The following is a 26,086-nucleotide window of genomic DNA, read 5'->3' on the forward strand; positions in this document are numbered from 1 at the left end:
TAGTGAAATAATTCCTCAGGATCATCAGGATGGGTGGATCTGAGGAACACAAAATTAGAAAATGTGATTAGAAATGTTGATGTTAAATATTATCTGACAGCTCTAAGTTAAAAAAATAATTTTCATTTTTCTCATCATTCTACTCAGCATTCTGCACGTCTTCACATAGCACAGTAGAGATTTACAACCATCAATGCATTTTTGGTTTCACACAGAGGGTGATGAGGCACTGGAACAGGTTGCCCAAGGAGGCTGTGGATGCCCCATCCCTGGAGGCATTCAAGGCCAGGCTGGATGTGGCTCTGGGCAGCATGGGCTGCTGGTTGGCACCCTGCACATAGCAGGGAGTTGAAATGAGATGATCATTGTGGTCCTTTTCAACCAGGTCATTCTATGATTCTATGATTCTATGGAAGAGATATGATCCCAAGCCATAGAGATAATGAGATTGAAGCCAGCATTACCATCTATAACCATGAAATCTTGTGATTGATAAACTTTATTTAACATTTTATACTGACAGTATTCAAGATCTTTTTTTCAAGGGCTAGCAGCAAACATCATCTTTCACTAAAGTATACAGTTATGTGTTGGCATTCAAAGGAAAGGTAGGATTCAGAAGTTGGATTCAGTTACCAGTCTTGAAGAGAATGCTAATTAATCCCTTAGTCCTTTGAAAGGAGTGCCCAATTATCTTCTCCTGTCGTTATCATCCAACTTTACCCATCAATTTTCTAGCTGCTGCCCATTATTTTATCTCCTGTGCTTCTGATCCTCTCTCTCAGTGTAACTCTTGTCTTATATACCACCTATACTCAGGAAAAGACAACTTTATGTAAAAAAATATCTGCCTGTGCTTTGCCTAATGTCAGGTAGTGGTATGCCATATATACTTACCTGAAGGAAAGCTGCTTGCAAAAGAAGTACAAATTCTACCATGAAAATGTAAAACATTTTAAAGTTTCTCCAGTGAGTGAGCATACAAAAATCACTTCTATGGTATATCAAAATGACAACAAACATGTGATGCACGTGTTACAGAGACTTGGACTTGACTGTTCAAATGAATCTTTACAAACGTTAGCACAGAGTAGCTAATGTCTGGATAGCCGGAGGGGCTGGCAACGGTCTATGCACTCTTTCCTTTTAACTGTTTACAGACTACCTCTCACTTGGAAGCCTTTACTGCTTTTCACTTCAAGAATATGAGTTTGAACTGAATATCACTTAATGCTGATTGAAGGTCATCGCCATTTTCAGACCAGGGTGCCCTAATCCACGTGATGTGTCCCTCCCTACAGCAGCCCTGTCCTTAAGGGAGGGGAAGTTGGGGATGCTGCAAAGGCAACCCTCAGAGAGATATCAAGGCTTAGCTACACGTTAGATACTCATGAGAAGCCTAGTTGAAAGGTCAGAGGTTGGACGGAGACAGGACACAGCCTGTACAGATGAGGCTAGGAAGCGCCTGCTGTTTCTGACAGATCAACGTGATCAATATCTGGAGAATCTCCCTCATTTCTCTCTCGTCAAACACACCTTCCCCAGCAACTGTTCCAAATATAAGTAATAATAACGTAAGTCATTTTAAAGTAGCAGCATCTAACAGCTGCTTCTGCTATGTATTGAGCTGGAAGTCCCTCTCATTTCACACAGTCTACCTGGACAAACGAAGCAGCGCAGTAATGGTGTGCAGCTGAGCGAGGAGGACGTGCTGTCAGTGAATCAGCTTGTGGGGGCAAGGGGAAACAGTGGGAAAAACGCGGGAGTGCTTGCCTTAAAAAGCGAACTCCACTCTTAAGAGCTGTAGAGTGCTTTGGAGGACGCTTTTCTATTAACAACACAGTGTAGAATTTTACTCTTAGTGGCTTACTTTAAAGAAGCAGCATTTTCCCACAGGGCTCCGATTTTCATTTTCTCCATCATCGACTGGAAGAGCATCCCGAGCCCCCAGCAGGCTAGGGGACAACAGAAGACCAGCCCCGCTCGTGCCTCCACACAGACCGCCGCAAAAGCACCAAACGCGGGAAATCTCCAGCTCAGCTTTCCCCAACACCTCCTCCTTATAACTGTTACAAAACCACCCGAGCCCCGCTGGGAAACGGCTCCCGGCACATTCGGGTGCTTAGCGGCACAAAAAGGCCCCCGAGGCCTCGCAGCGCTGCCGGGCGCTGAATGGCGGCCGCTTGGCGGCTCGTTGCCCGCGGAGCGGCGCGGGACAAAGAGGCGCTTCCTGCCCCGCCGGCTCCGAGGGAGGGGGCACGGGACGGCCCGCTCCCTGCCCGGGCTGAATGGAAAGCGGAGCGACGGCATTGTTCGGAAGGCTCCTCGCCTATTGACGGGAGCCGCTGTGTACACGGGCTTCTCATTCCTTCATTGTTTGCTTATGGAAAGTAAGGGGGAGTGACAAGAGGGGAAAAAAAAAAAAAGAGGGAGGAAAGGAGCTGGGAAAAAAAGGAAGGCTCCGGCCGCCCCGTGCTATTAGCCCGGCTGGGAGAGCGTCTGCCGTTGGCATGTGACACGGCTGAGGCGGGCGGCACGGACGCTGCATACACACGCGGACCGCAGGGATGAGGCTCCGGCAGCTGCTGTGCGTCGTGTTCCTGCTCCTGGCCAGCCTGCTGCCCGCCGCCGCGCAGAGACCCGGTAAGCGCTGCCCTCACTGCCGCCCTGGGGTCGGCGGTTCGGAACCCGCGTGTGCGCGGCGCACCTGCGCTAACACCGCGCGAAGCTCGGGGTAACGGGGCCGGCTACTGCCGGCGGGGTGTCACGGCGCTGCCGTCTGCGGACGCCCGCCGAGAGGGAGGGTGAAACTTGCAGTAGTCGCCTGACGCCCTGCCTCCTTCTCCCGCAGCCAACCTGGCCCTGCGCAGGAAGCTGCACCGACACAGCTGCTCGCACCGGCGGTGCATGCCGCTCCACTCCCGCGTGCCCTTTCCCTGAACGCCCTGCAAAGGTAACGCTCGTAAAGCCGGGCGGGGTGCCCTTCCCCGGAGTCGTTGCGGGTACGCTTCAAACCGAACCACGGAGGTGGTTTCGCCCGATGTCCAGGCTCAGGGCTTCTCTCTGAGAACAAACAGGGCTTCGGGGTGCGCTGCTCCACCCGCCCCGCGAAGGGCTGAGAGGACACCGCGGGCTCTGAGGCGGCCGCCCCGCAGGAAGCGCCGAGCCGCCCGCGGGTTTCCCCACTTCAAAGGGCACTGTGACTCCTGTCGCTGAAAGACTTTGCGATCCTTGGCTATACAAGTGCTAAACATTAATGCTTTACAGCTGATGAGGGCATATACATGCGAATACTAAGCGGCTGCAGGTAGCATATGCAAATAGGACGGGCTTCAAAAGGAAAGCGGGGCTCTTGCAATTTAAAGATGAATAAAACATGCGGTTTTCCACATCTTCTAAACTCATATATCAAAGTAATGCTGTAGGCCGAGGCTTGGCAGCATCATCGATAAACGATGGCAGAACCTGCACACCCAGGTACCAAGATGTTTTGATTTACTAAGCAGCCAAGAGCAAAAAAAGGAGACCGAAGTCAAACTTGTAGCTGATTACCAAGACTGTTGTCAGTGCATAAACTGCCTAGCTCTCAACACAACCCTCTGAAAAGGCACGACTCTGCTGCATGGTGCTGGCCTGTAAACGTGGGGTGTGCATATGGGACGTTCAACTGGCACATCTCTGAGACTCGGTAAAGATTATCGCACCTGAGGTTTAATCTGGGTCTTGGTGGAGAATGAGGGGCAGAAGTAGAAGAAAGGGATGAGAGAGGATGTTGGATTGCCATATCTCAGTGCTCTGTTCATTTTGACAAGAGGCACTTCATATTGGTGAGGGAGTCTCATTTGAGTATAAACCTTAAAAGATAGGCAATCAGAGCCAGCAGGCAGGAGTGAAATTAGTTCAGTGGCAGAGACAGTGGAATTTAGGTCTGCTTCTTGGATCATATCTGAATGGCTTGTTTCACTTGCAACTCAACTCTCCTTCTTCGTCTTCAAGTCAGCCTGGGGACTGGCTGTGTGCAGAACATCTGCATTTTCTCTAATGCTTCAGAGTGCATTTGCTATATGATACGTGTGCACGCACTTACACTGAGACTGTTTTCCCTACAGAATATCAAGATAAAAAGAGTTCTCAGTTTATCTCCTTTGATGTAGAGAGCTGATTTCTCTTATTAAAAAAGTCAGTGACCAAGTAAAACTATGCTTGTTAATACATAATGCATTTGATAGGCATTTAATAACAGAATTCTGTTTTATAAAGCTATCTAGAAATACATAAAGCTTGACTTCGGGTGACAAGCACCTGAACTGTTAACCCTAGTCAGCATTGTGGGTGCTCAGCTCCTTTATCTTAAGTAGGATTTACCATCTACATTTACATTCCCTTCCAGTTTTAGTCCTAATTCAGCAAATATTTACATGCCTGGGTAACTTGACTCACCTGAGTAATCTTATTGATCTCAATGGAGTTCTACATATGGATAAGCTAATTGCAGATGCAAACAGAATGGACCCTTAATCCTGAATTTCAGCAGTTGGTTGGAAAGTGGGATGAATGCAGCAGCCTCCCTTTTTCACATTTGAAATGATGAAGGGATTGAACTTGATTTTTTATCTGTTAACATACAGAAAAGTTGGAACAAAAAGCTGGGGAAGGTGTGAGATGCTTTTACCTTATTGTTTGCTTTTTTCCTTTATCTGCTAACTGAAATTTCCCAAATAAGAGAAATTCCCTCAAATTTCAACCATGTATTTTGTAACTAATATATTTCATTTTTTTCCCCTCAGCAATTTCATAATGGGCTTTCCAGTGTCTTAAAGGAGGAAGCTGCAACAACTGCACTGATAGAGAAGCTCATTCTAAGTACAGCTCGCCAGCAGCTGACCTGGTGGAGCCACAACAATCCTGTTTTGAGGCAATCCATCCAAAATGAACACTTTCAACAGTCCTGTGTATCACATTCTGCATGACCTGGAACAAAGCCCATGACTCATATCCTAGAAGTAGGGGGAAGGGAGAAACAGGGGAGATGATGGGGGAAGGGGGGGGGGAGGATGTACCTGAAACTTCACTGGTTGAAATGCACGTTATTTGAATCTTACAATGATCAGTGAAAATTAAAGACCAAATCAAACATCAGACATCCAAAATGGATTTCCAGTGGCATGGAGAAGGATTTGTCCAAAGGGACTCTTAATGGTCTGTGCTATTTAGATGAAGAAATTGGATGTGCTGTTGAACGTATTCAACTCAAGCTATGCACGTAAAGCAATATTTAGTGTGAAATGTTAGACTTATACACAGAACTGTTTAAGGCCATTTTTAGTTAGTACATTCATATATTAATGATATGTATATTTTAACACCTAACATTTCATCTGTATGAATTTATCTTAATAGTGTAGAATGTGTTATTGTAAATAGCACCAAAGTCAGCCATACTCCTAGCTTTTCACTAAGCATTCCCACAGTGAAAAAATTATGATACAAGAAAGTAAAGGCAGTATTATCCCTCATTCTCTAGATAGAGAATTAAGGCACACAGAGATAAGGGATCATGCAAAACCTACTGCAAAACTGATAACTCAAGTCTCCCAAGTCTGGCCTTAAGGTCAAGCCCATCCAGCTGTTTAATGAGCTGTTACTGCAAAGCCTATCATTTGTTCCCTTAAACTGGCCTGTCATACCAGGCAGCTAAAACATTTTTGAAAACTCAGTACTATAGATCTACTTGTTCAGTAGTTTTCCTAAAATACTCACGACAGCACTATAAATAGAGCATAAAAATAGACCATTGAAAAGAAACCTTTGTCTGATCACCGCCAGTGCTCTGTAGTACACTATTCCTGTGGTTAAAATGAATGGAATACTGGGAACGTGGCACTACAATGAGTAAGAACTTAAAAGAGAAAAACAAGCTGTTCTCTGCACCAGAGGTCAAGAATAAACAGCTTTTATTTCACTTTTTATTTTTAAAAATAAGCTTTTGACAGCTTTTTATATCGACAGAAATTACCAACTACATTTAAAGCAAAACACGGCAGTCCTTTCATTAAGGGGAGCTAAAACAACCCAGAAATTTAGTAGGTGTCAATCTGGACACGACTATTTTATGAAACTTTTGGTATTAAAAACAAGGAAATAGTTATAAGGATGAGCAAAGATTAGCAGTTGTAGTAGTGAATTATCTCAATCCATTATTAGAATTCTGTTTCATAAAGCATAGTTATTAATAAGTGAAATATCAACAATCATTAAGGCTGAATAGTTGAAGCTTCCTAATCAGCGTCCACTTGTAACCCCTTATCTCTAAGGATTTGAAACCCTAGTCAGAATTGCACTGGAAAAATATGACAAGAGTTTTAAGTTTCTCTATATAGAAAACACACAGGAAAGTTTAACATCACGTTATGCTGGGTTTTTGAAAAATGGACAGTGCCATCAAAACAGTCAAACTTGTCTATACCAATGAACAGCCATCAAGGTAAATCTTTGAAGTTAGTTTCCAAAATTAGAAGCATGCTGCCATTAAAATTAGTTGTGTTTTTTTTTTTTTAATTTAACTTAGCCTTCTTATATATCTAAAACAGAGATTATGGAAAGCAAGAAATCTCAAAAGTAACTATTTAATGGTTATCTTAATAATGAGTGTATAGATTTAATACCAAAGTCCTATATATGCATGTTCCTTTATGAATATAAGAAGAAATACAACGCTCACCAAAGTGTCCTAGGAAGCCTGTCGTCAGTCTCTACAAAATTTTAAATGTCTGGGTTTTTTTTTTGTTTTTGTTTTTTTTTTAGACATGTTGGTAACAAAATTTTCTTTGAGAAAGACACTGATGGCAATATATGATATATATGTTTATATGCTAGCTGATTGTATATTTTGTAAAAAGTATGCACTTCAAATAGCAATGCTTCATTTTAAGTAATCCCTGTACACTGCTCGACATTGCTATTCTTCAGATGTCAGAGGTGATGCACCTAAGGAAAATAGAGGTTTTTTCCTACTTTTTCTGTAAATTGACATGGGATCCATGTGTAAAACCTTTTCTTACTGCATTTCTTACAAATAAATGCTAAGTTCTGGTAAAAAGTCATATGAACTTGTTTTAAAACTACTGCTTATGTAATCACAGCACGCTCTAACATGACACAACACCATAAGATTACAGTAGACAATAGATTCCAGACCATGCATTGCCAATATGTATAGAATAAGCAAGATTTTTAATTAGCTTAGGGTGCAAGGTTTAGAATCCAAATGGAATCCAAATGTTCTGATGAATTGGAGGAAAAGACCTTTCCTTATTTCAAGGCCAAACATTTGGAAGTAATGTGAAGAGCAGCAGAAACAAAAACAGGCAGTAGCTTCTCCCTTCACAGGTCAGACACTATAAATGAAGTTGATATAAATGAAGTTGAGTGCTAGCTACATATCTTGAACACTGCAGTTTAAGAGCCTGGTGATGCTGCTACTGCACAATACTGTCCCCAGAGGTGTTCAAGGCCAGGTTGGATGGGGCCCTGGGCAGCCTGGGCTGCTATGAAATGTGGAGGTTGGTGGCCCTGCCTGTGGGAGGGGGTTGGAGATTCATGATCCTTGAGGTCCCTTCCAACCCTGGCCATTGTGATTGTGTTGTCATTTACATTTAATAGGGCTGTGTTGTTTTCAGCCAAGTCAGACTTGCCCTTGACTTTGTTGAATTTTTGTAGTTGATTTTTACAACATAAGCTTCCCTTGGCAAAAAGTTTCCCGTGATACAGTGTGATTAGATATCTAAACATGCAGTATTTGGACACAATGCTGGAACAGCTGAATTCTCCATCTGCGTGTATGAGTGTATAAAGGAAATCTGTTTAAAGAAAAGTTGCTGTCCATTCAAATTCAGAATGGAGATTAAATTGATGGAATCCAACAACCAAAAGACCTGACCGGAGGTCTATTCAGCCCTCAAACTCTGAAGGCCAAAATGTGAATTTTTCTGAAACTCAGAACTAATGCTTGGTCTTGTGGTTCCACGGAACCAACAGGAAATAGAGGTAAATGTAAGGCTGTGGTGAGAAACAGCCGATTAGTTCGTTCCCAAAGAATAATAAACAATTCACTTCTTCCCTTTCCAAAATGAAAAAAGGAAATTTATGGAAGAATAAAGACTGGAAATATTTCCCTTACGCCACATACATAGGCTATAAATATCTCAGTAGCTGTAGACACAAAGCCAAATTTTGTTAAGGGTCACATAAGATTTGCATTAATGTCAATCGGGAGCAGTATTAGCATGGTAAATAAGTTTCAAATGCCTGACTATCATCAGAAAAGTACAATTAGCATACTGATCTCTTACTACTGCAGATGGCCTTTATCTTCCCTGCTAGCGATCAGTTTGCTGAATGCTTTGCAGTGGGAAATGGCTCTGACTTGGACAGCACAGACATCGTAGCCTGTCTTTAGTTAACGACGATGCCTGGAAGCTTAACAAATTCCAGTGCTGATGATACTGTTTTGTTTTGTTTCCCTAAACATCTCTCCAGTTACCTCAAGGTCAGATCGTTGTCTGCCAACCTGCCTTTGTTCTTCAACATCACTTTCTTTCTTAGAGTGAGGATGACCTTCTGCAGGGTGAAGCTGCTTAACTGCAGGAAAAATTGGTATAGCACCCTAAAGGATGGAAATTGTTAGAAATTCTGATAGTCTGATTTCCTGCGTGAGGTGAAACACAGAGGTGGTTTCACAGGATAATTTCTGCTAGGCACTATTAAGAAGCAGAACAAGAAGCATTCAGCTCATTTCAACATCCCAGCCAGAAGCTACCAGAACACTACTAACATGAACATTTGGGGAACTCTGAGTCATTGCCAGTGGTCAAAAACCCAACATCCCATGTGAAGCTCACAGCAAGCAGTGGGTTTCAGAAAATTTCAGAAAAGCAAAGCACAGCACTGCCAGTAGAACAGGCAGTTCTTTGAGCCAGGGCTCAGAGCTGGCATCAGGATAGCTCTCTGCTTCTCCAGTTCAGCAGCATTCACAATCCACAGCATGCATCACACAGTGACATGACCAGATCAGGAGATGCGTGCACAGAAAGCTGGCCCTCACTGTGTAGCTGCCCACAGGAACAGGGCTGGTGCTGCTGTTTAGCTTAGCACAACATCTGCTGCATTTTGAAAACAGTTCCTGATCATCAAGTCTAACAGTATTCCATCACTGAACTACATCCCCTTAGTTTCCCATGCACACATCTCTTCACTACCTTGATGGATGGGGACACAAAGCAGCCTGGTTCCAGTGCTTGGCTACCTTCTCTATAAAGACACCTCCTGGCATCTAATTTAAACTTTCTCTGCTGCAAATCTGCCTAAGGCTTATTTTCCTAGAACACATTTTCCCCTCGCCATACCTATCTGTCCCTTCATTCCACTTCTTAGAATCAATCTTACTTACCTGAATGGTGTGGGCATCAAGCTTTTTTTTTCTTTAAGAAAACTTTAAGAAAAGTGGAGGTGGGTGTAGAGATCAGGTTCAGTCATCCCAGCCTTGAGTTCATTCAGAACAACTCAGCAGCTTACAACTGTTCACAATATGCTATGGTCTTACAGAATAGTAGTAATGGCATCTCAGTTGTATTTATTGTACATGAACTTCAGTCACAGTTTACTGCTTTCCATAGTCAGTATACACAATCACATTCAGACCTGAGTTCTTAAAACAAACATTTATATCCTATGTTTACTATAAAATCGTGGCTTTATTTCCAAAAAACAACAATTAAGGGGTACAGTTTAGTGTTAAATAGCAGCAAAATATCAACTTTTTTCTTATAATAAAAGACAATCTCCATCTTTGTTATTACAGTAGACAGTTTAGTTATTTCTGAAGTTGTGTTCCAGTAAAAAAAATAGAATATTTGTGTTTCTTTCCCTCGTATTCAGCCACAAGACCACTCCTCATGAGAATCTTCCTCCCAGTTCTGACCAGTAATTATTCTGTCTTCCCACAGACATTTGCTTCTAAAATAATGTTTAGACTACAGTGGTAGACAAAGTATCTAAAGAGAATGGTTTTTATCACCCTTCCCAATAAATCTATTAGAACTGAAAACTCTTGTTTTTCCACTTGCAGAAGGCCATTCTATCTCCTGCTGATTTTCACCACACATGTTCTCATTTTGGCTTTTAAATTTAGACAGTGACATTTTTGAAGAGTCAAAGCATAGAGCAACTCTGATAGTGTTCTTGAACAGGATCTAACTTTAAACCCCACTGAACACTACTGGGTTACAGGGTCAATGAGAGCACTTCAACCATTTGTGTGTTAGTTTGGCAGGCAGAAGGAATCCTGTTTAATCTTTGCTGATACAAAATTCCAGTAGCAGGAGAATCAGCAGACCTGAAGACACCTTTTTGTTCTCTAAAGCCAGCATTCTGATCAGCTGCTCAAATTTCTAATCATAAGATTGTCAAATCTCACATTTTAGGATACCACCCTCCCCTTCTGCCCTTCTTATTTTTTCAACTGGATGCTAAATATTCCTGCTGGCTTAGGAAACAACTTCATTCCTTTAGTGGGCAAAGGAGAAAACAAATCTAGAATGCAGGTATCTACTTAAAACTGGAAATAGTGAAGTGCAGTGATTGAACACATACCCAAGATCCCAGCTTCAGTACTGTATGCTGAGAGGCATCCTCTGCAAAATTAAGTTTTATTTGACAACAAATGTGTATTCTAGAAAGTACTTCAGTAACTTAAAGCTCAAAAAAAAAAACACCAGTGCAAAATAACAGCAACAACTGAAAAAAGTTAAACCATTACCTTAAGTCCAATTGTAACCTCTTAGGAATTAAAAATCCTTTAAGTTCCTGAACATTTTCTCAGAACTGATGTGGAAAAAAGCCATTAAGTCCAGTTATCACAGGTTTACAGTGTATGCAGAGCTCATACTTGCAATTTAAGTTCTATTTTGAAATGGGAAAGAAGATTGAAGATAATCTCTGCAGGTCTGTTTGGATATTGTATTGCCTCGTATTCTCTCCTGAGCTCCAGCAGCAGTTCAAGTGTTTAAGTTTTGATTTGCTGAGATGTTAATGCCAATAGTCTCTTGCTGAGCAGTGCATTGTGTCGCTGAAGATACTCTATTACATCTCCTTGCTTCTCAACTATCTCTTCTAAACTTGAATTTTCCCTAGAAAGAACAAAAGTGAATACACGTTTCCATAAAAGATAACAGATTTTTGACATATGAAAGGTCACTGCATTTTAACCAATACCGTAACAAATTGCTTCCTTCAGTTTTACTTTGGAACATCTTGACTGCTTTTCAAAAGGCAAAACAATCTCTATACCCCATCTCATTTATAGATGAAAGGGCAGGAAGTACAAAAAGGTTGGCCAAACTTTGAGCTGTGTTTGCATAAGCAAGTTATGCATTTCCTGCTGGACAGTACAGAAGAACCATAGTAGTACAGGGCTGCTTGTTCAGCTTTTACAAACCTAAGCTAGTGAAATAGACACCACACTAGGATTGTACTAAGAAACCCATGCCACCTTTTCCAGCCACATTAGGAAGTGGACTAGAAGAGTAGTGATGTTATTTGTTAATACTCTAACAGCATTAGCACCTAACATCTGTGCTACTACAGATCCAGTACCTCACATACAGGTATCCTCACCTTAGAGGCATCTCCAGCTTCCATAAAGCAATGTTACAAAGGCTATATTTAACCAGCACAATAAAACAGAGCTACTTCATACAACCTGTAAGACTACAGAACTGTCAAATCCGCAGTCAGAAATTAAAACACAAGTACTGAAGTCTGTGAGAATACTTGAGTCTTCCCACACTCATTAATTGCTGCTGGCTGACTTGCAAGGCTGCTTTCTTAATACATAGATGAGCACCCTGGAGCTTAGAAAAATCAGCCTTGCAGCACTTTGTTGAGTAGCAATGCCCTTATCATAGTTCAAGTGCACTGACCAGTTGAGTGGAAGTAGTACAATTTAAACCCACTGTGGTTAAGCTGGTGGAAAAATGAAGTATTTTAGAGAATGTTTACAACACTAACCCTAATCTGCACTACCAACTTAAAGCACCAGAACAGCTTCTGATCAGTAGGTTAGGTCATGGAGATCACAATATTGATAAAGCATTCATAGAATGAAGGTCAACTGAACAGCTAACAGGATTCACTTTTCAATAGACCTTAAACTCAAAAGGAAAGAGTCAGAATTGTACAGACCTGGATTAAAATAACTGTTTTGTAATCAGTTCTCAGAGGAAGTTTACACTCTTTAACCAAGGGATCAGAGTCTTTTCCTTTGCTGCTCATTGTTGCAAACTTCTCTAGCACTTGAGGATTTCTCAGGGGAAGAATTAAACAAGAAAGGAGTGAATTCCCCCATGCATTTGCCATAATGTTGATATAAAGATGGAAGGCAGACATTGCATCAAAATAGCAAGACAACTCTAAATCCTTCCTGTATCCTGAATCTCTACTTCCAAGTTCCATGAAAGCATCTGCAGGCTGCATTTGTGATACACAGGGGAGGGTAGAAGCAGTAGTCACCTCTGCACTTCTGCACTACAGCTTTTACTGTAAGCCATGTAAGATTAAGTCATGCTGTATTTGAAAGTTTCTTGAAAAATTCTCACGTGGAAATCCAGGTTAGCTTTGGCTTTTTGTTAAGTCATCACCAGGCTCACTTCAGCCACCAAGTGTTGACACAAGCACAAGAGAAACAGTCTCAGTGCTTGTGAGGTTAATGGTGGCTAGTCTTCTGTGTCAGTAAGAACATATGTCTCAATTGGCTTATCCACATTTATAATTCTTTCATGAACTGGAAATATATTTCAACTCCCTTGCTAGAATGTGCTGTTCTGTGCCAGCAATTGAACAAAACTGCAGATTTTTCATCTATCAGCTGTCTGCAATTTGTTTTCTTGTCTGAAAGAACTGTTTGAAGAAGCTGCACTTCTGGAGACACACTGTAAACAAGTATAAGACACTAACATTTATCTTCCATTTGCATTTCAAGTCAATTATAAAGAGATTAAGCACAGTTATTCGTAGTACATTGAAGACTGATGCAAACAGCTCTGAATGTTCAAATAATTCCCGTCTCATCTTTGATAGTTCCTGCATCTGTGAAGAAATTGCTATTTCTATACAAAAGCACAAAACTTCACTTCTCACCTGTGTGTACAATAGCAGCCTTAGATCTATGACTCCTTTCAGAAGGATTTTTCCCACACCTATTGTGGCTGACAGATTTAAGGCTATACATATTTCTACATAAAGTAACACAATTACTTCAGTCAGCATTACCACAGTTGAACACATAGCAGGATTAGTACAGAAAAATATTACCCAAATCCAACTTCTGAGGTAACGTGACTAGGGTAAGCATACATCTTTTCTTCTTCAATTATGTCAGGTCTTGGCTTTGCACGATTGAAGTTGCTTATTTTCACTAAAAGAAACAAATTCATACAATGTTTAGAAAGCAACACAGAAGCTTTATCACCAGAGTCCAGGTTAAAAACAAATCTGTAACATAAGTTTGCCTTAGAGTAGAAAACAAAGGAAGTGTGGGAATTTTGAGAGTGGGGAAGGAGAAACAGAAGCAGAATTTACTCATCACCAATACAGCTTTGATTATAAATACTTCTATATTCTTTCAGTCCCACTGCTCAAAGACTGTAAGTGAAGACCTCAAGAGGAAAGCTTAAATACACTGCTTAGCACATGTGAAGTTTAATCTCCTAAAGAAAAGAAAAATCTCAACTACCTTTGAGATGGAACTGAGATTCAGCCTAAATTCGGGCCATACATTAAGCAACATGCAATTAAAAACAGCTGTAGGAAGTTTTGATACTAGTATTGCATCTAGGTCACAAGTTCTCTTATAAACTCTTTCATAAATACTATTTTAACTAGACTACCTACAAAGAAGCTTCAGCTTGTCTGCCTGTTCCAGAACTAGGAGACTTGAAACAGAAAGCTATTAAGTACACAAAGCAGTGGCTCTTTGATAGCTACACACTACAAGAAAGACAGAGACCCTTGAGCATGTCCAGAGAAGGGCAATGAAGCTGGTGAGAGGTCTGGCACACGAGCCTTATAAAGAGTAGCTGAGGGAGCTGAGATTGTTCAGTCCAGAGGAGAGGAGGCTCAGGGAGACCTCATTGTTCTCCACAACTTGAAAGGAAGTTGTGGTGGGCAACCTCACCTCCTGGGAACTAACAATAAGACTAGAGGGAACGGCCTCAAGCTGTGACACACAAGGTTCAGGTTGGATATTAGGCAAATTTTCTCAGAAAGAATGGTCATGCACTGAATCAGGCTGCCCAGGGAGGTAGTTGAATCACCATCCCTAGAGGTGTTCAAGAGAAGTTTAAAGGTTGTACTAAGGGTCAAGGTATATTGGGGAAATCCTTGTGGTAGGTGGACAGTTGGACTGGATGATCATGGAGGTCTCTTCCAACCTTGGAGATTCTTTACTGTACACTTCACAATGTTGGTTAAAAAAAAAAACAAGTCATTCCTGGGCATCTGTGAATTAAGTTTAAGAGAAAGGTAGCAGATGTAGAATGGAGATAGGTGGGGGTGAGAAAAACAGCAGACACTATGTTATTTCTGGAAGGAAGCTGAAAATACTTGAAACTATTCAAATATCAACCCCCAATTAAGAAAGGGAATGTACTTCAGAGATCCAGATTATACATTTCCAACCATGTATTGCTTCACAAGAACTACATTTAATACCAGAAAAGCCATTTCAGTTTGGTCCACATGAGAAATTTCCACTAAAGCAGAGAAAGACTGTTCTTACAAGTTAATAATATAGTAAGGTTTACTACGGGGCACCCTGCTAAAACAATGCTAAGGCCCTCCAGAGGTTAGCTACAAGTTAAGCTCAAAGGTTAGTTATTTCCATGACAGTATTCCTCTACAAGTAAAACCACAAAGGAATAGACCAGGAATTTCCAACATGCTTTATGAGAATGGTAGTCTTATTTATGCACTATTAGATAGATGTAGGAAAGTCAGTAAGTACATATATTTAGTAAAACATAATATTTGACCCCCTGCCCTATCAATAATGAACTTAAGATTAATTCAACTTACATTTAGAGCTCTCTGCATCATTTTCTTTTCTTTCAGGCACACCTACTTCTCTCAAAAGACTTACATAAATTGAGTCTGTTATAGAGTAATCCCTGCAATTCTATGTAGACCTGATTCCTCACCTCCAGAGCTCACAGCTCTCTCTCTAAATATATGCACATAGCTGAATGGAAGTTCTTATTCAGGGCAGTTGTACTTCATGAGACGTAATTTTGTGAACTACTGGCTATTTTATGAATCATAAAGTCTCAGTTGGGCACTCCACAACACTTATTTGTGAGGCATTAAATAATATTTAAACAAAAAAAACCCAAACAGCTATATGAATTCTAAAGATACATGCAAATCGAGTAGAGATGCAAAAAATCCACAGGAGAGAAGCAACTTAACTCTACACTGGTATGACCTTCCCACTAAGTTTAGGGGTCATCTACCAACACAAGCAAGGGGTTGATTGTTTGTGAATTTGTAGTGTAGAACCACCACAGGCTCCCCAGGATTGCTGGTGTAGCTGCAGAGCTACATTAGTGGTGCAGTCATAGAAGAGTAAGTGGTATCTGCTAGTGTTTGCCCTATGAAGGGGCACTCCAGAAGACTAGAGAACTGCCTTTTAAATATCCCATTTTTTCCTGATCTGTTTTGAGAGAAGAAAAAAATATGTAAAAGTCACTATTACACCAGAGACAAATCTAACCAAGTACTCCTCTATTCCCTTCAGGAAATACACACTTTAACCTTCTAAGTGTCAAACTCTCTCAAAACCAATCATTACACACACAGACGTGAGGTCTGTTAGCTTACCTCAACTTGTTTTCCATCCCAAAACATTTTGAACTACCTACCCACTGGAAAATGCAATCTAAGTAATTAGAAAGGTCTTCCCCACCTTCAGTCAAGTGTTATGTAATAATTAACGCTTGCTTTGTACATCAATCAAGTTTTAGAGAATGAAGCTTAGAGTGCTGTGGGATCAAGGTAACTATTGTCAAAAGGAACAGTCTTCATTCCTTCTTGCACTGCAATTCTGTCCTTCCTTTGCTCTGATTCCAGCACTCAAGGAACTTTCTCCTCCAGCCTCCCCCAGCTCATCCATCTCAAAAAAACAAGAACATCACGCCCCACACCTTCCTAGGTATAAACTGGTTAATGATTTCGTGAGTACTGGCAGTACAAGCCAACGAAGACAACCTTCTTGATGTCAGAAGGTCAGGTCATTTAAGAGCTCTTATAGAATTCCAATCTCAGATCTAACTAGAAGAAAATCAACCTTGATAGCAGCTTAGTCTATTTTACTAAGGTAAGAGACACACAATGAAGCTCACTGAGCTAAAGAGGTCTCAGGGTAACAAATACTGTTTCACTGGAACTCCTCAAGTTCTAATGATGTTTAGTAGCTTATCTCTACTCTTGAGTTTCCCAGGAAAGCAAGTATACTTATGCTAAGAAGGGATGTCTTCCAGCATTCTTGGAATAGCTCTCTAGAACTGCCATGCTCATGTTTCCTCCAGGACAGGAAATCTACATGAGCAAAGCTGGTTAATTCAATGGAAAACCTGTTAAAACTACACACATGGAGGCATCTCACATGCCATACAGAACTGAGATGCAGTTCAGAGCAGGGACTTCTTGCTGTATTTTGATTTCAATATTGTTGCAAAAAACTAAGTTGGATTTCCTAGATGACCAAGATGTTCAGCAGCACTTATGTCATTACACCAAAGCTTTTCTATAAGGGAATGCTCCTGAAATTAGTAATAATAAAAACCACAAAAACACTCACAAATTAAGACAAACTGACTACCATGAAAATGGCTTTTACTTCATGTTTAACCACATGCAGTCCTGAAGGGCATGCTTCAACTTTCTTACTGTTTGATTCAAAGCTTGGAGCAAACTTAAGTCTGCCTGTCTGATTTCACCTCTCTGCCACAGAAAACGTTGCTACTGTTAAGCAGGAATACAAGCAATCTAAAAAAAAAAAACCAAACACATTCATTAGGGTTAATTCTTACATTTTAGTGACAGAGGAACTGAAGCTTTTGGAGATAGGACCAGGTAAAGAAGAGAAGGGAATATAGATTTAGAAGTCTGGAGATCAAGATACATCACACCATCAATTATGCAAATCCCACAGAAGCTGATAAAACCAGCTTTCACAGCTCTGCAACTCACAATAAGTGCAATTGAGAATGCACCACAAGACAAGTCTGTTCACAGGACACTTCAGCAACAATTTTCTTTATTGCCACTTCAATGAATCTACAGCATTAAGCTAAGCTCTTTTGTTTACCAAAAAAACTTAGAAACCAGAATCAAATCTCTCAGCCTTTCCATTTGTTCTGGATTCACCTCAGCTTTTCCACAGGTACAGATTCATTTCCTATTTACATCATCTTGGTTAATCATCTTGGGATGCCCAAAGCGTACTACCCTGAGGGCAAACAAAACTTTTCAGGAGCAGTTACAGCAATCCACATTCCATAAGGCAAAATTCATCTCTCACCTGTGTAAATCACTAAACATGTCAGTGAACTGATCAGCTCCAGGCCCAGGACTCCCAGGATAAGATACAGGTACACTTTACTGTGATCAGGAAAGGAATGCTGGGTTGACAAAATCAAAAGCAGGGCTGCATTACCTAGAAAACAAGCATTATTTTTCAGGGATAAGAATTTCACAGCTGTTAGAAGTAACTGGTTAGTCTCTCATCCTGGAGATCCGCATTAGGCTGCAGTGCTTCAAACCATACTTGCCTGTTTGGTTAACTTGCTAACACACGTGGTGCAAGCTCACAACTCCTAGCAGGAAAATTAAGTTTCATTTCAGCATTTGATTGTAATGGTAGGGTGTTTTTTTTTTTTAAATGATCTTTTTCTGACTTAAGGAGAGGGTGAAGGACTGGATTAGGAAAACCTAACATACAGCATATGTTGACTTAAACAGTTCCTAGCCTTGCTAGGAACTACTATCCATCTTAAAACCTGCTTTTTTTTTTTTTCTTTCAATACCTAAGAGGTCATATCACTCAGTTTGAAATGAAAGGGCATTTTCCTTCAAGCAGAAGATTTCAGTGCATTTAAAAGTACATCCTGTAAAAATAAAGATAAGTAAGACTTCTAACTCTTTCAGAAGGAGATATTTGCACAGCTTTCCAGTTGCCTAGCTATTATTTAATACTTACAGGTCACTGAAGTTTAAACTGAGATGAGCACAAATAGCTACAGAGAATAAGCATTGAGTTACAGACCTAAGAATTTATTTTGCATTCTTTAAATTCTCATACACTGTTGCATGTCTCATGTGGAAGGCAAAACATTCTCATTTCCTGTACAAATGCTATAGCCATAAAGCACTAAACATGAAAACAACTAGAGGACTGCAAAGTTCTCCTGCATTAGGCAACTGAACTGTCAGTACATCGACAGCAATTAGCATAATTAGGTGTTCAGAGTACTGGGGCTAACCACCTTCTGAGCTACAGATGATTTACATCACAAGTTCACAGCACAGAACTGATTGCACCCGAATATTTACAGTTACCCACAGTTGGTAGAGCAGAGAAGAAATTGACTCCATCTAAGACAAGAGTCAAGTTTAATAACCTCAGTCTTGGTTCAATAGGCAGAAACAGTCCTTTAACTATTATTCAAAATACTTAAGCCTGCTGCAGTTTAATCTTGTCACTGCATGCCAAAAGCATCTTCAGAGCTCTATCTAGTGGCCATAGCCTGCAGTTTTGCACATTCAAACAAGGTTTTCACGTTATCTTTTCACGACTAGGTGGAATCAAAGCTACAGTTTCATATGCAGTAGGGCCACAGCCTACAAGGCTGGTGAAAAGTTTCTATTCCAGATGTTTACAAGATTTACAGCTAAGAAAAACACTGTGAAAGCCAATGCCCTTCCCTGCTACTCTGTCATCCACGCATGGAGAAGCCCCTCATATTACATGGATCTTTAGATTTAATGAAGGAGAGCTTTTTTCTTTGTAAAAAAGAAAGCAGCTGACTGTTGAAACATTTTTCAGCTTCACTGGCCAGTGGCGTAGCATAGAAAACAAGAAAAACCCCACTGTCACACATCACACGCTGTCCATTGGAAGAAAAAAATGCAGTTACAAGTAGAGCCAAGTGCTACATGAAGCCCTACTGAAGACTTAATTCACTTGTTTAACTCAATTCAGACATTTATTGAACAACAGTTCATGCAGCTGTTTTACTTTACTTTCACTAAAATACTAAGGTTGAAAAACAAGGCTACGCTTCCTGGATGGATCTGCAGTCCTGTCACTTAGCTAACTAGATTAATCAGTATGCAAATGAACACCAGCTAAACACAAGTCACTACATTTGTTACTTCAACTTCTGGGCACTTTTGTACTATAAAAGTTCTTTACAACGTGCATCTGGCAAGTCAGAACAGCCCATCTGAATAAAACAGCCTCTACAAATGCTCATTTGAAGTGTTGTGTTTTTTTTTTTTTTTTTAAAGTTCACAATATGTGATACAGAATTGTTCAGTCTTCCAGCACATCAGAATGTAAAGCTTTATAGGATGAACAAGAAAACAAGTTCACCTGTAGAATGTATCACCAGTGGAAGCCTCTTGAGATGCCTTGTCGATCGATATATTAAGAAGTAGCCTCTGCTTCTGATTCTGCTGTGGTGGTGGTGGACGTAGCGTTCAAAAAACACATGCAGAATCCAAAGAATTACCTTTGCAATTATGATGACAGTCTGTACTTTAAGTGGGTGAGTATAGTTTCCAGGGCATTTGTCCTGATTTGGATTGGGGTAAGAACAAAACATAGCTGCTAAAAACGCTAGAACAACAAAAACAACCTGAAAGAGAAACAAAGAAAAGGGAGAAAACCCACAGTCAGCAGTCAGCTATAAAACAAGACAGATTTCTGAGATTTGTTACACATTACTCTGAACTGATTTCACTGAAGCTGAGATAAGCTATGAATATTAGGTAATCTTACCACAATCACATGTAATCCAAGTAACATACTCCTCATTGCACAGAGTTGAACAGAGTTGAGAATGACCACTGTTTTCAGTATTCCCCCCAGCTCCATTTCATTGTTAGCCAAGCCTCTTTTTCCAAGAGAATTAACCTGATTTCTGGGCAATTTTTTTTTCTCCCAATTTTACTTTGAGAGGAAAGTGATTCACACAAAAAGTTTTTTTTAAACTCATTCAATTAAACTGGTTATTGCTCTCTAGGACAGACTACATTTCTTTCCACACAAGAATTTGACATTTCATTAGTGATACTTAATCTTAAATCCAATCTCCAGGCTGACATTAGAAAGCAAAACATCAACATACTACCTTACACAGTGAATTACTAACATGGGATAAAAAACCCTAAAGAGTAATTTTTAATCAGTTTCTTCATGTAGTTCCAAATTTATCAGAAGGACCAGCCTAGGAAAGTTACATTGTAAGTTTTCATGCCTTCTAGGCTTCTCCTCATGCTTCCAGCATCAACACTGCAGGATGTGCCATCTTCTGGCCAACTAGAAGGTAGAATGTTTGGTGCAGATTATCTGAGGTGCATGCATGTTAAATCCCTACAAAATGTTGTGGGTGTTTTGTTTTTTTTTTTGAACATTTTCATTTAGTGAACAAGAAAATCTGGTCCTCTCACATCCTTCTTCATTCTGTGGAATGAGTATTTTAAAACTGAACTGAAATAAGACAAATCCCAATGATGCAAAGTCAACTGAAAGCTTCTATATGCAGCAAAAGTGTTTTTGCTTCAACTCTAAGCAGCTTTCATGCCACTAATACACTTGAATTTTATAAGTTTCCCATATTTCAGAACTGATAAAAACACCACATCAATATGAGATACAAAAGAAAGTCTGATTTTCAAAGCCATTTTGCTTCAATAGTTTACTCCTATTCCACTTCATGGACATCCAGCCCTTTCACACCCTTCAACTTTTCCTATTTTTGTTATTTCTCAAGCAACTTTGTTCACAGAAGTCAGCCTTCTGGAGCCACTAACTACTGATGTGAACCACCTTCAGTCCACTTGAGTTGTGAATGGAGTTCATGATTGAGAGGCGAGGGAAGGAATAAGTGGGAAGAGAACAACTTGCATGCAATCAACAGAAAGCAACATCACATCATAGGAAAGCCAGGGTAGAAGGCAGAAGGAAAAAAAACAGTGGGGGGAAAAGCATCTATATTAGACTTTTTATTCAAAGGAAATTAAAATCCAAAGTTATCTTAGCTCTAAGTATCTTAAATGAGAAGTTAGTTAAGAAGCTGGTTATCAACAGAACATTTAAGCTATAATGTAGCCATCCCCTTTCCTTACAAAGCTAGGAATAATCCAGCTAACCTCTATTTTATTTAGTCCATTTACTGTCAGGTTTGCCTTTAAAAACAAAAACACAACCAGCTCAATTCACTCCAAGTATAAGAAATGTATTCTAGTGCAGAAAACTGTTACACTAAGTTGTGTGATGCCAGCTGTCATGCTCCAGCATTGCAGCTCTATTAATCTATGTCAACACCTACAATGAGGAGACAGCTTGCTTTAAGAGTGCCACTTAATAAGTATGTTTAGCTTACATTCTGAGGAAGTCCAACACCAAGTTTCCCACCCCAGGTCAAGATAATAAGCAAAAATTTACTCTTATAAAGAGCAGAATTCAAGAAGCTGTTTTCTTTATGTACACATGCAGAGAAGAGATAAGGTTAATATAAAGGGGTCTGTGTATCTTCTACTGCTCTGGAGTCGCCTGACAGAAGCCAAAAGCCTTGAAAAAAGGAAAGCCACTCACAAACCCCAGCCCCAACACACACCAACATAAGGACACTCCAGAATTTAATGCAACTAAGCAACCACTCTGAAGGAGCTATTTGCTGCCTAGCTCCACTTCTGGTTACAGAAGGGAGAAGAAATACATCAAGTGCCCCACAGACAATTTTAGAGATGCATTACGGCTTTACCTCCCAACACTATCATGAGTTAACTTCTCCAGGATACTTGCTGCATTTGTTGGCTATCCATCATAAGCTAACCTGATGTTTCCACATTCCACAGAGTTCATACACATTTGTAGAATTGAGAGGGAAGGAGAAAAAAAAAATAAAGATCACTAGCTTTCCCCATCATCAGCATGTTTCTTTTCAGCAAGAGATAGCACTACTCCATGGGCACTTATATTGCTGTACTCCACCAACAGAAAATGATAGCTCTCCATTTTGTTTCAATTACTGACTTGCCCTGGAACAGGCTCAGCAATAGCAGCAAGACTTAACCTTGAAAACTGCATGTTTACAGGGACTTGAGCAGTTCTTTTTTTTACCCTCTCTCTCCACTTGCAGGAGAGAGGAAAACGATGGGAACTGAAAGGTTTCTAGCAGTTCTCTAGCATCAGAGTGACTGACATTCCACTACAACTTCCACTACAACTGCCTACAGTAGACAGAAACAATCCCAGTGCACTGGAAAGTATAGTTCTTTACAACTAACTGCAGTGTCTACCTTCATAATGCAGACTCAAAATGCTATCTAACAGTACCAGTGATGTTCTGGTAGGTGAAACAAATATGGCTAGACATTCAGTTTCTATGGGAAATACTAGCAGTCTAGTCAACAGAACAGCAGGAACAGACTTTCCTAAGTTGCTCAACAGAGGAAGATTTGCTGATATTACTAGGAAGCATACAAAACATCTACTGAAAAAGGAGGCCAGGGCATATTGTTCAAATAGCTCTGAGGCTGAAACAAGTTTTTAAAATTCTGTTAGAGAGTGCTTTGCATAGGACTAATGATAGAATTTTTGTCATTTATGATTAAAGAATTTCTGCATTTGCTGGTCTTGAGTATTCTGTGGCTTTAAAAACACACCATCTCCAGGTCTGTATTAATGGCATTATGCCATGAAAGTACCATTTGAATTTGCTCTTACGATCAAAACTCTTCACCTGGTCTTCCTGTGAAGTTTCCACATGATTGTAAGCAATAATTGTCTTCAGCTTTTAAAGGATAAACTCACTACTTGACAGGACTCTCTTGGCTTCCATCTACCAATCCCAGCAAGACCTTTACACTATTAGCCATAAGATTGTGCTCTGCCTGTGCTCTTCCACCTCAACTCCCAGATGGAAGTCATAGCAAGAAATAACACCTGCATTCCTTTACCCCTCCATTCACTACCACGCAAAAACCCAGGAATTAGTCTAACTTGACATGCTTAGTAACTATGATAAGAAATACTTTAAGTCTCCTCTGTGACATTAAGTACAGATCTTAGCACTCTATAACTCATCTGAGCACCTCTGCACCAGTAGTGTTCCTTCAAGATATACTTCCAACAACCTTGAACAGCTATTACTTAAAATGGCTTTTCCACTCCCTAAAGAGATGTGCCATAGCATTACTGTGAGATTTCTGTTTACACAATGGGTAACATTTCAGAATGAAGATAATACATTTTCATAAGGAAGTCATGTTTCTTAAACTTACATGCAGCAGCAACAGAAAATTGGCAAGAAGAACTACTGGGATAGCATGAAATCTTGGCCTTAGTTGAGAATACAGTGTATGAGATGAAATAAGCGGTGCATCCAGCAGAGCTTCATCTTCTAAACTCTGTGTTATTTCCAAGGAGCCCTGGAACAGAGAAGGGAGAAATAAACACAAATAAGCTCTGAATGTGAAGCCAGAACAGTTTCCTATTGCTTCAGCTATGAAAAAAAGAACAAGATCAGTATCTCGAGATACATGCTCTTAAGTTCTAAGCAAATTCAAACCCAGAGGAATCTAACATGAGCCCACCTCCTGGCATCATTCTCAGTTTTAAGGAAGTTTAGTCTTCGAGTCATTCTCATGTTTTATACAGGTACTGTAAGTCTGTTATTCACGCATTTGTGCAAGTAAAGTTGCACAGACAAAGAAAGAGTTGTAGTCTACCACTAACGAATGCAAGCTCAGTTCAAGTGATTCAGCCACCAACACACCAAACGCAGCAATGGTTCAAACCAAATCCAGGCAAGGATGAAGAATCAGTTCGGAAAGATTCCACTAAGGGCTGGACAAGACATTCTCTGCCATCACCAGAGAACACAAAGCCCTTCTGAGACACAGTGCTGCCAAATACTGGCATTTCTTAAACTCCACTTTCCGCACAGGTATCTCAGCTATGTAATCCTCCTGAAATCTTTGTGTTTTCTTTTTAACACAAAAAATAATAAGAATAACCTAAGCATAGGTGGAAGAAAAAAAAAAAGTCTTCCTTTGTGGACATGGAATAGAAAAACAAAGTAAAACTTGTGGGCAGAAATAACAACTATTTACTAAGACAGAAATAGGAAGAGATGGGCTCCTAAGTGTTGTTTCATCTATAGACATCTGCCTACAACAAAGGAAGTAGTCATCTGGGCTTAGTTCAGCCAGCATTAAGTTTTAATTTTGCACAGCAAATGGCTTGCTCACCTAACTACCGGGTGCAAACAGGTCTTCCTCACCTGAGTACTCTTCAAATTTTTATTTACCACAGCCTTCGAATGTAAACAGCTCTTGCTGGAATACTCCCATGGTAAAATAACCTTTTACAGTAGACCTTTAAGTCTAGAAATGCTACTGCTCCTTTTTACATTACTAACTTAAAAATCCAGAAGTAGAAGTACAAAAATGCTCCATCCCTGTTACACCATGTCAGGAATGATTTTCAGCTCTGGAAGAAAGCACTCAGGACAGGCACGCCAGCCACAAAGCCATCTCCCTTCAATCCTACCTCATACTAAAGATCGTGTAGTTTCAACCCCCCCTGCTACGTGCAGGGTCTCCAACCACCAGGCCAGGATGCCCAGAGCCACATCCAGCCTGGCCTTGAATGCTTCCAGGGATGGGGCATCCACAGCCTCCGTTGGGTACAGCAGTTGATAGAGCTCCCTGGATGGGCATCGCTCAGCAAGGTGACCACGAGAACTGTGGAGATGCAAAGCTAAGAAGCACCTTAACTAGGTCAACTGCAGGCTTCATTCAATTAAGGCTTGCTAAAACCACACCCATTAGAAGCCAAAGCAATCAGAACACATGGCCTCCTATTGTAGATGAAGCTGCAGTACGAACTGTTGCATAAACGCCACATTTACAGTCGCTGCTATAGGAGAAACAGCAGGCTGTGTTCATAAGAAATAACGTAAGCTGTGTTTATAAGGAAGCCCAGCACAGCCGGACCCCGCCATGCGGGCACCTCACGCCCAGCTCCACACCCCACAGGGAAACCTCTCGCTTCCCGACGGGGGCCGGCAGCTCTTCGCTCAGCAGCTCCTTCCGCCACCCACACCGAGAGGAAGAGCAGGCCTCAGCCTGTCGCTGAAGAGCAAAAATAACTAAAAAGCGGAAGAAAGAACCAGAAGCGGACGAGCCCCACCGGCAGGCGCCCAGCTCGGCGCTCCCCGCGGCCAGCCGTGCCCGCTCCGCCTCGCCTATGCGAGCCCGGCCCCGCTCCCGAGCGCCGACACTCCGCCCCCGCGCCCTGCAGAGCCCCGCTCCGCCCGCGCTCACGTTATCCAAGTCCCGCTGCCGCCCCGTCACCGCCATCTCCGCAGCCCTGCCCGCTTCCCCCCGCCCGCCTTTAAGCGGCGGTTCCGCCAGGCGCAGGCCCGGGCCCCGCCCCGCCGGCTATTGGCTACGGAGGCGGGGCTGCGGCCGCACGGTTGCGTTGAGGCGCGCGGTGTTACTTTTATAAGGTGCTCTGCCATGCAGAGGACGTAGCTTGGCTGGCACGGTCTGCACAGGAACGTGGCTGATGAACATCTACTCTAAGGATATTTCAATAAAACGCACTCTGTGTTCTGCTTAACGTATCTGTTGTGCAGAAACCAGAACCGCTTGTGTACAGTGCACTGCATCCAGTCGCACAGCCAAGGAGCTGAGTGATAGCTAATCATAATGGCTAGAATGTTTTTTTTTTTTTGACTAT

At 41.2% G+C, this 26,086-nt stretch overlaps 2 protein-coding genes across 3 annotated transcripts; one reads left to right on the forward strand and one right to left on the reverse strand.

Annotated features, from left to right (window-relative positions):
- Window positions 1-2,259: 2,259 nt before the first annotated feature.
- APELA (apelin receptor early endogenous ligand) lies at window positions 2,260-7,103 on the forward strand. Its single transcript, XM_019614467.3, has 3 exons — window positions 2,260-2,643; window positions 2,852-2,953; window positions 4,788-7,103. The coding sequence occupies exons 1-2, from the start codon at window positions 2,568-2,570 to the stop codon at window positions 2,938-2,940; spliced, it is 165 nt and encodes a 54-aa protein (XP_019470012.1). The 5' UTR covers window positions 2,260-2,567; the 3' UTR covers window positions 2,941-2,953; window positions 4,788-7,103.
- Window positions 7,104-9,732: 2,629 nt separating this feature from the next.
- TMEM192 (transmembrane protein 192) lies at window positions 9,733-25,815 on the reverse strand. Of its 2 annotated transcripts, XM_085222034.1 has the most exons (7): window positions 25,669-25,815; window positions 23,623-23,769; window positions 19,706-19,970; window positions 17,633-17,767; window positions 13,369-13,471; window positions 12,241-12,361; window positions 9,733-11,186 (listed from the first exon to the last, which is right to left on the reverse strand). In XM_085222034.1, exons 1-7 carry the CDS (start codon window positions 25,702-25,704, stop codon window positions 11,157-11,159), a joined length of 837 nt encoding a protein of 278 aa, XP_085078160.1. In that variant the 5' UTR covers window positions 25,705-25,815; the 3' UTR covers window positions 9,733-11,156. The 2 variants fall into 2 exon arrangements, with proteins under 2 accessions (XP_085078160.1, XP_085078161.1); XM_085222035.1 differs by lacking the exon at window positions 12,241-12,361 and having other exon boundaries at window positions 25,669-25,814.
- Window positions 25,816-26,086: the final 271 nt, after the last annotated feature.

The sequence above is a fragment of the Meleagris gallopavo genome, chromosome 4, assembly GCF_905368555.1.
Source record: "Meleagris gallopavo chromosome 4, MGAL_WU_HG_1.1, whole genome shotgun sequence".
NCBI lineage: Eukaryota > Metazoa > Chordata > Aves > Galliformes > Phasianidae > Meleagris > Meleagris gallopavo.

What these genes read in the sequence shown, in the direction of transcription:
- APELA (XM_019614467.3), top strand. Translation starts at nt 2,568, where the DNA reads ATGAGGCTCCGGCAGCTGCTGTGCGTCGTGTTCCTGCTCCTGGCCAGC. An exon ending in CGCCGCCGCGCAGAGACCCG is followed by an intron (nt 2,644 to 2,851) that starts GTAAGCGCTGCC and finishes CTTCTCCCGCAG; the next exon opens with CCAACCTGGCCCTGCGCAGG.
- TMEM192 (XM_085222034.1), bottom strand. Translation starts at nt 25,704, where the DNA reads ATGGCGGTGACGGGGCGGCAGCGGGACTTGGATAAC. An exon ending in ACCTCAGAAGTTGGATTTGG is followed by an intron (nt 12,362 to 13,368) that starts GTAATATTTTTC and finishes TCTTCCCCTGAG; the next exon opens with AAATCCTCAAGTGCTAGAGA. An exon ending in AAACAGTTATTTTAATCCAG is followed by an intron (nt 11,187 to 12,240) that starts GTCTGTACAATT and finishes TGTTCTTTCTAG; the next exon opens with GGAAAATTCAAGTTTAGAAG.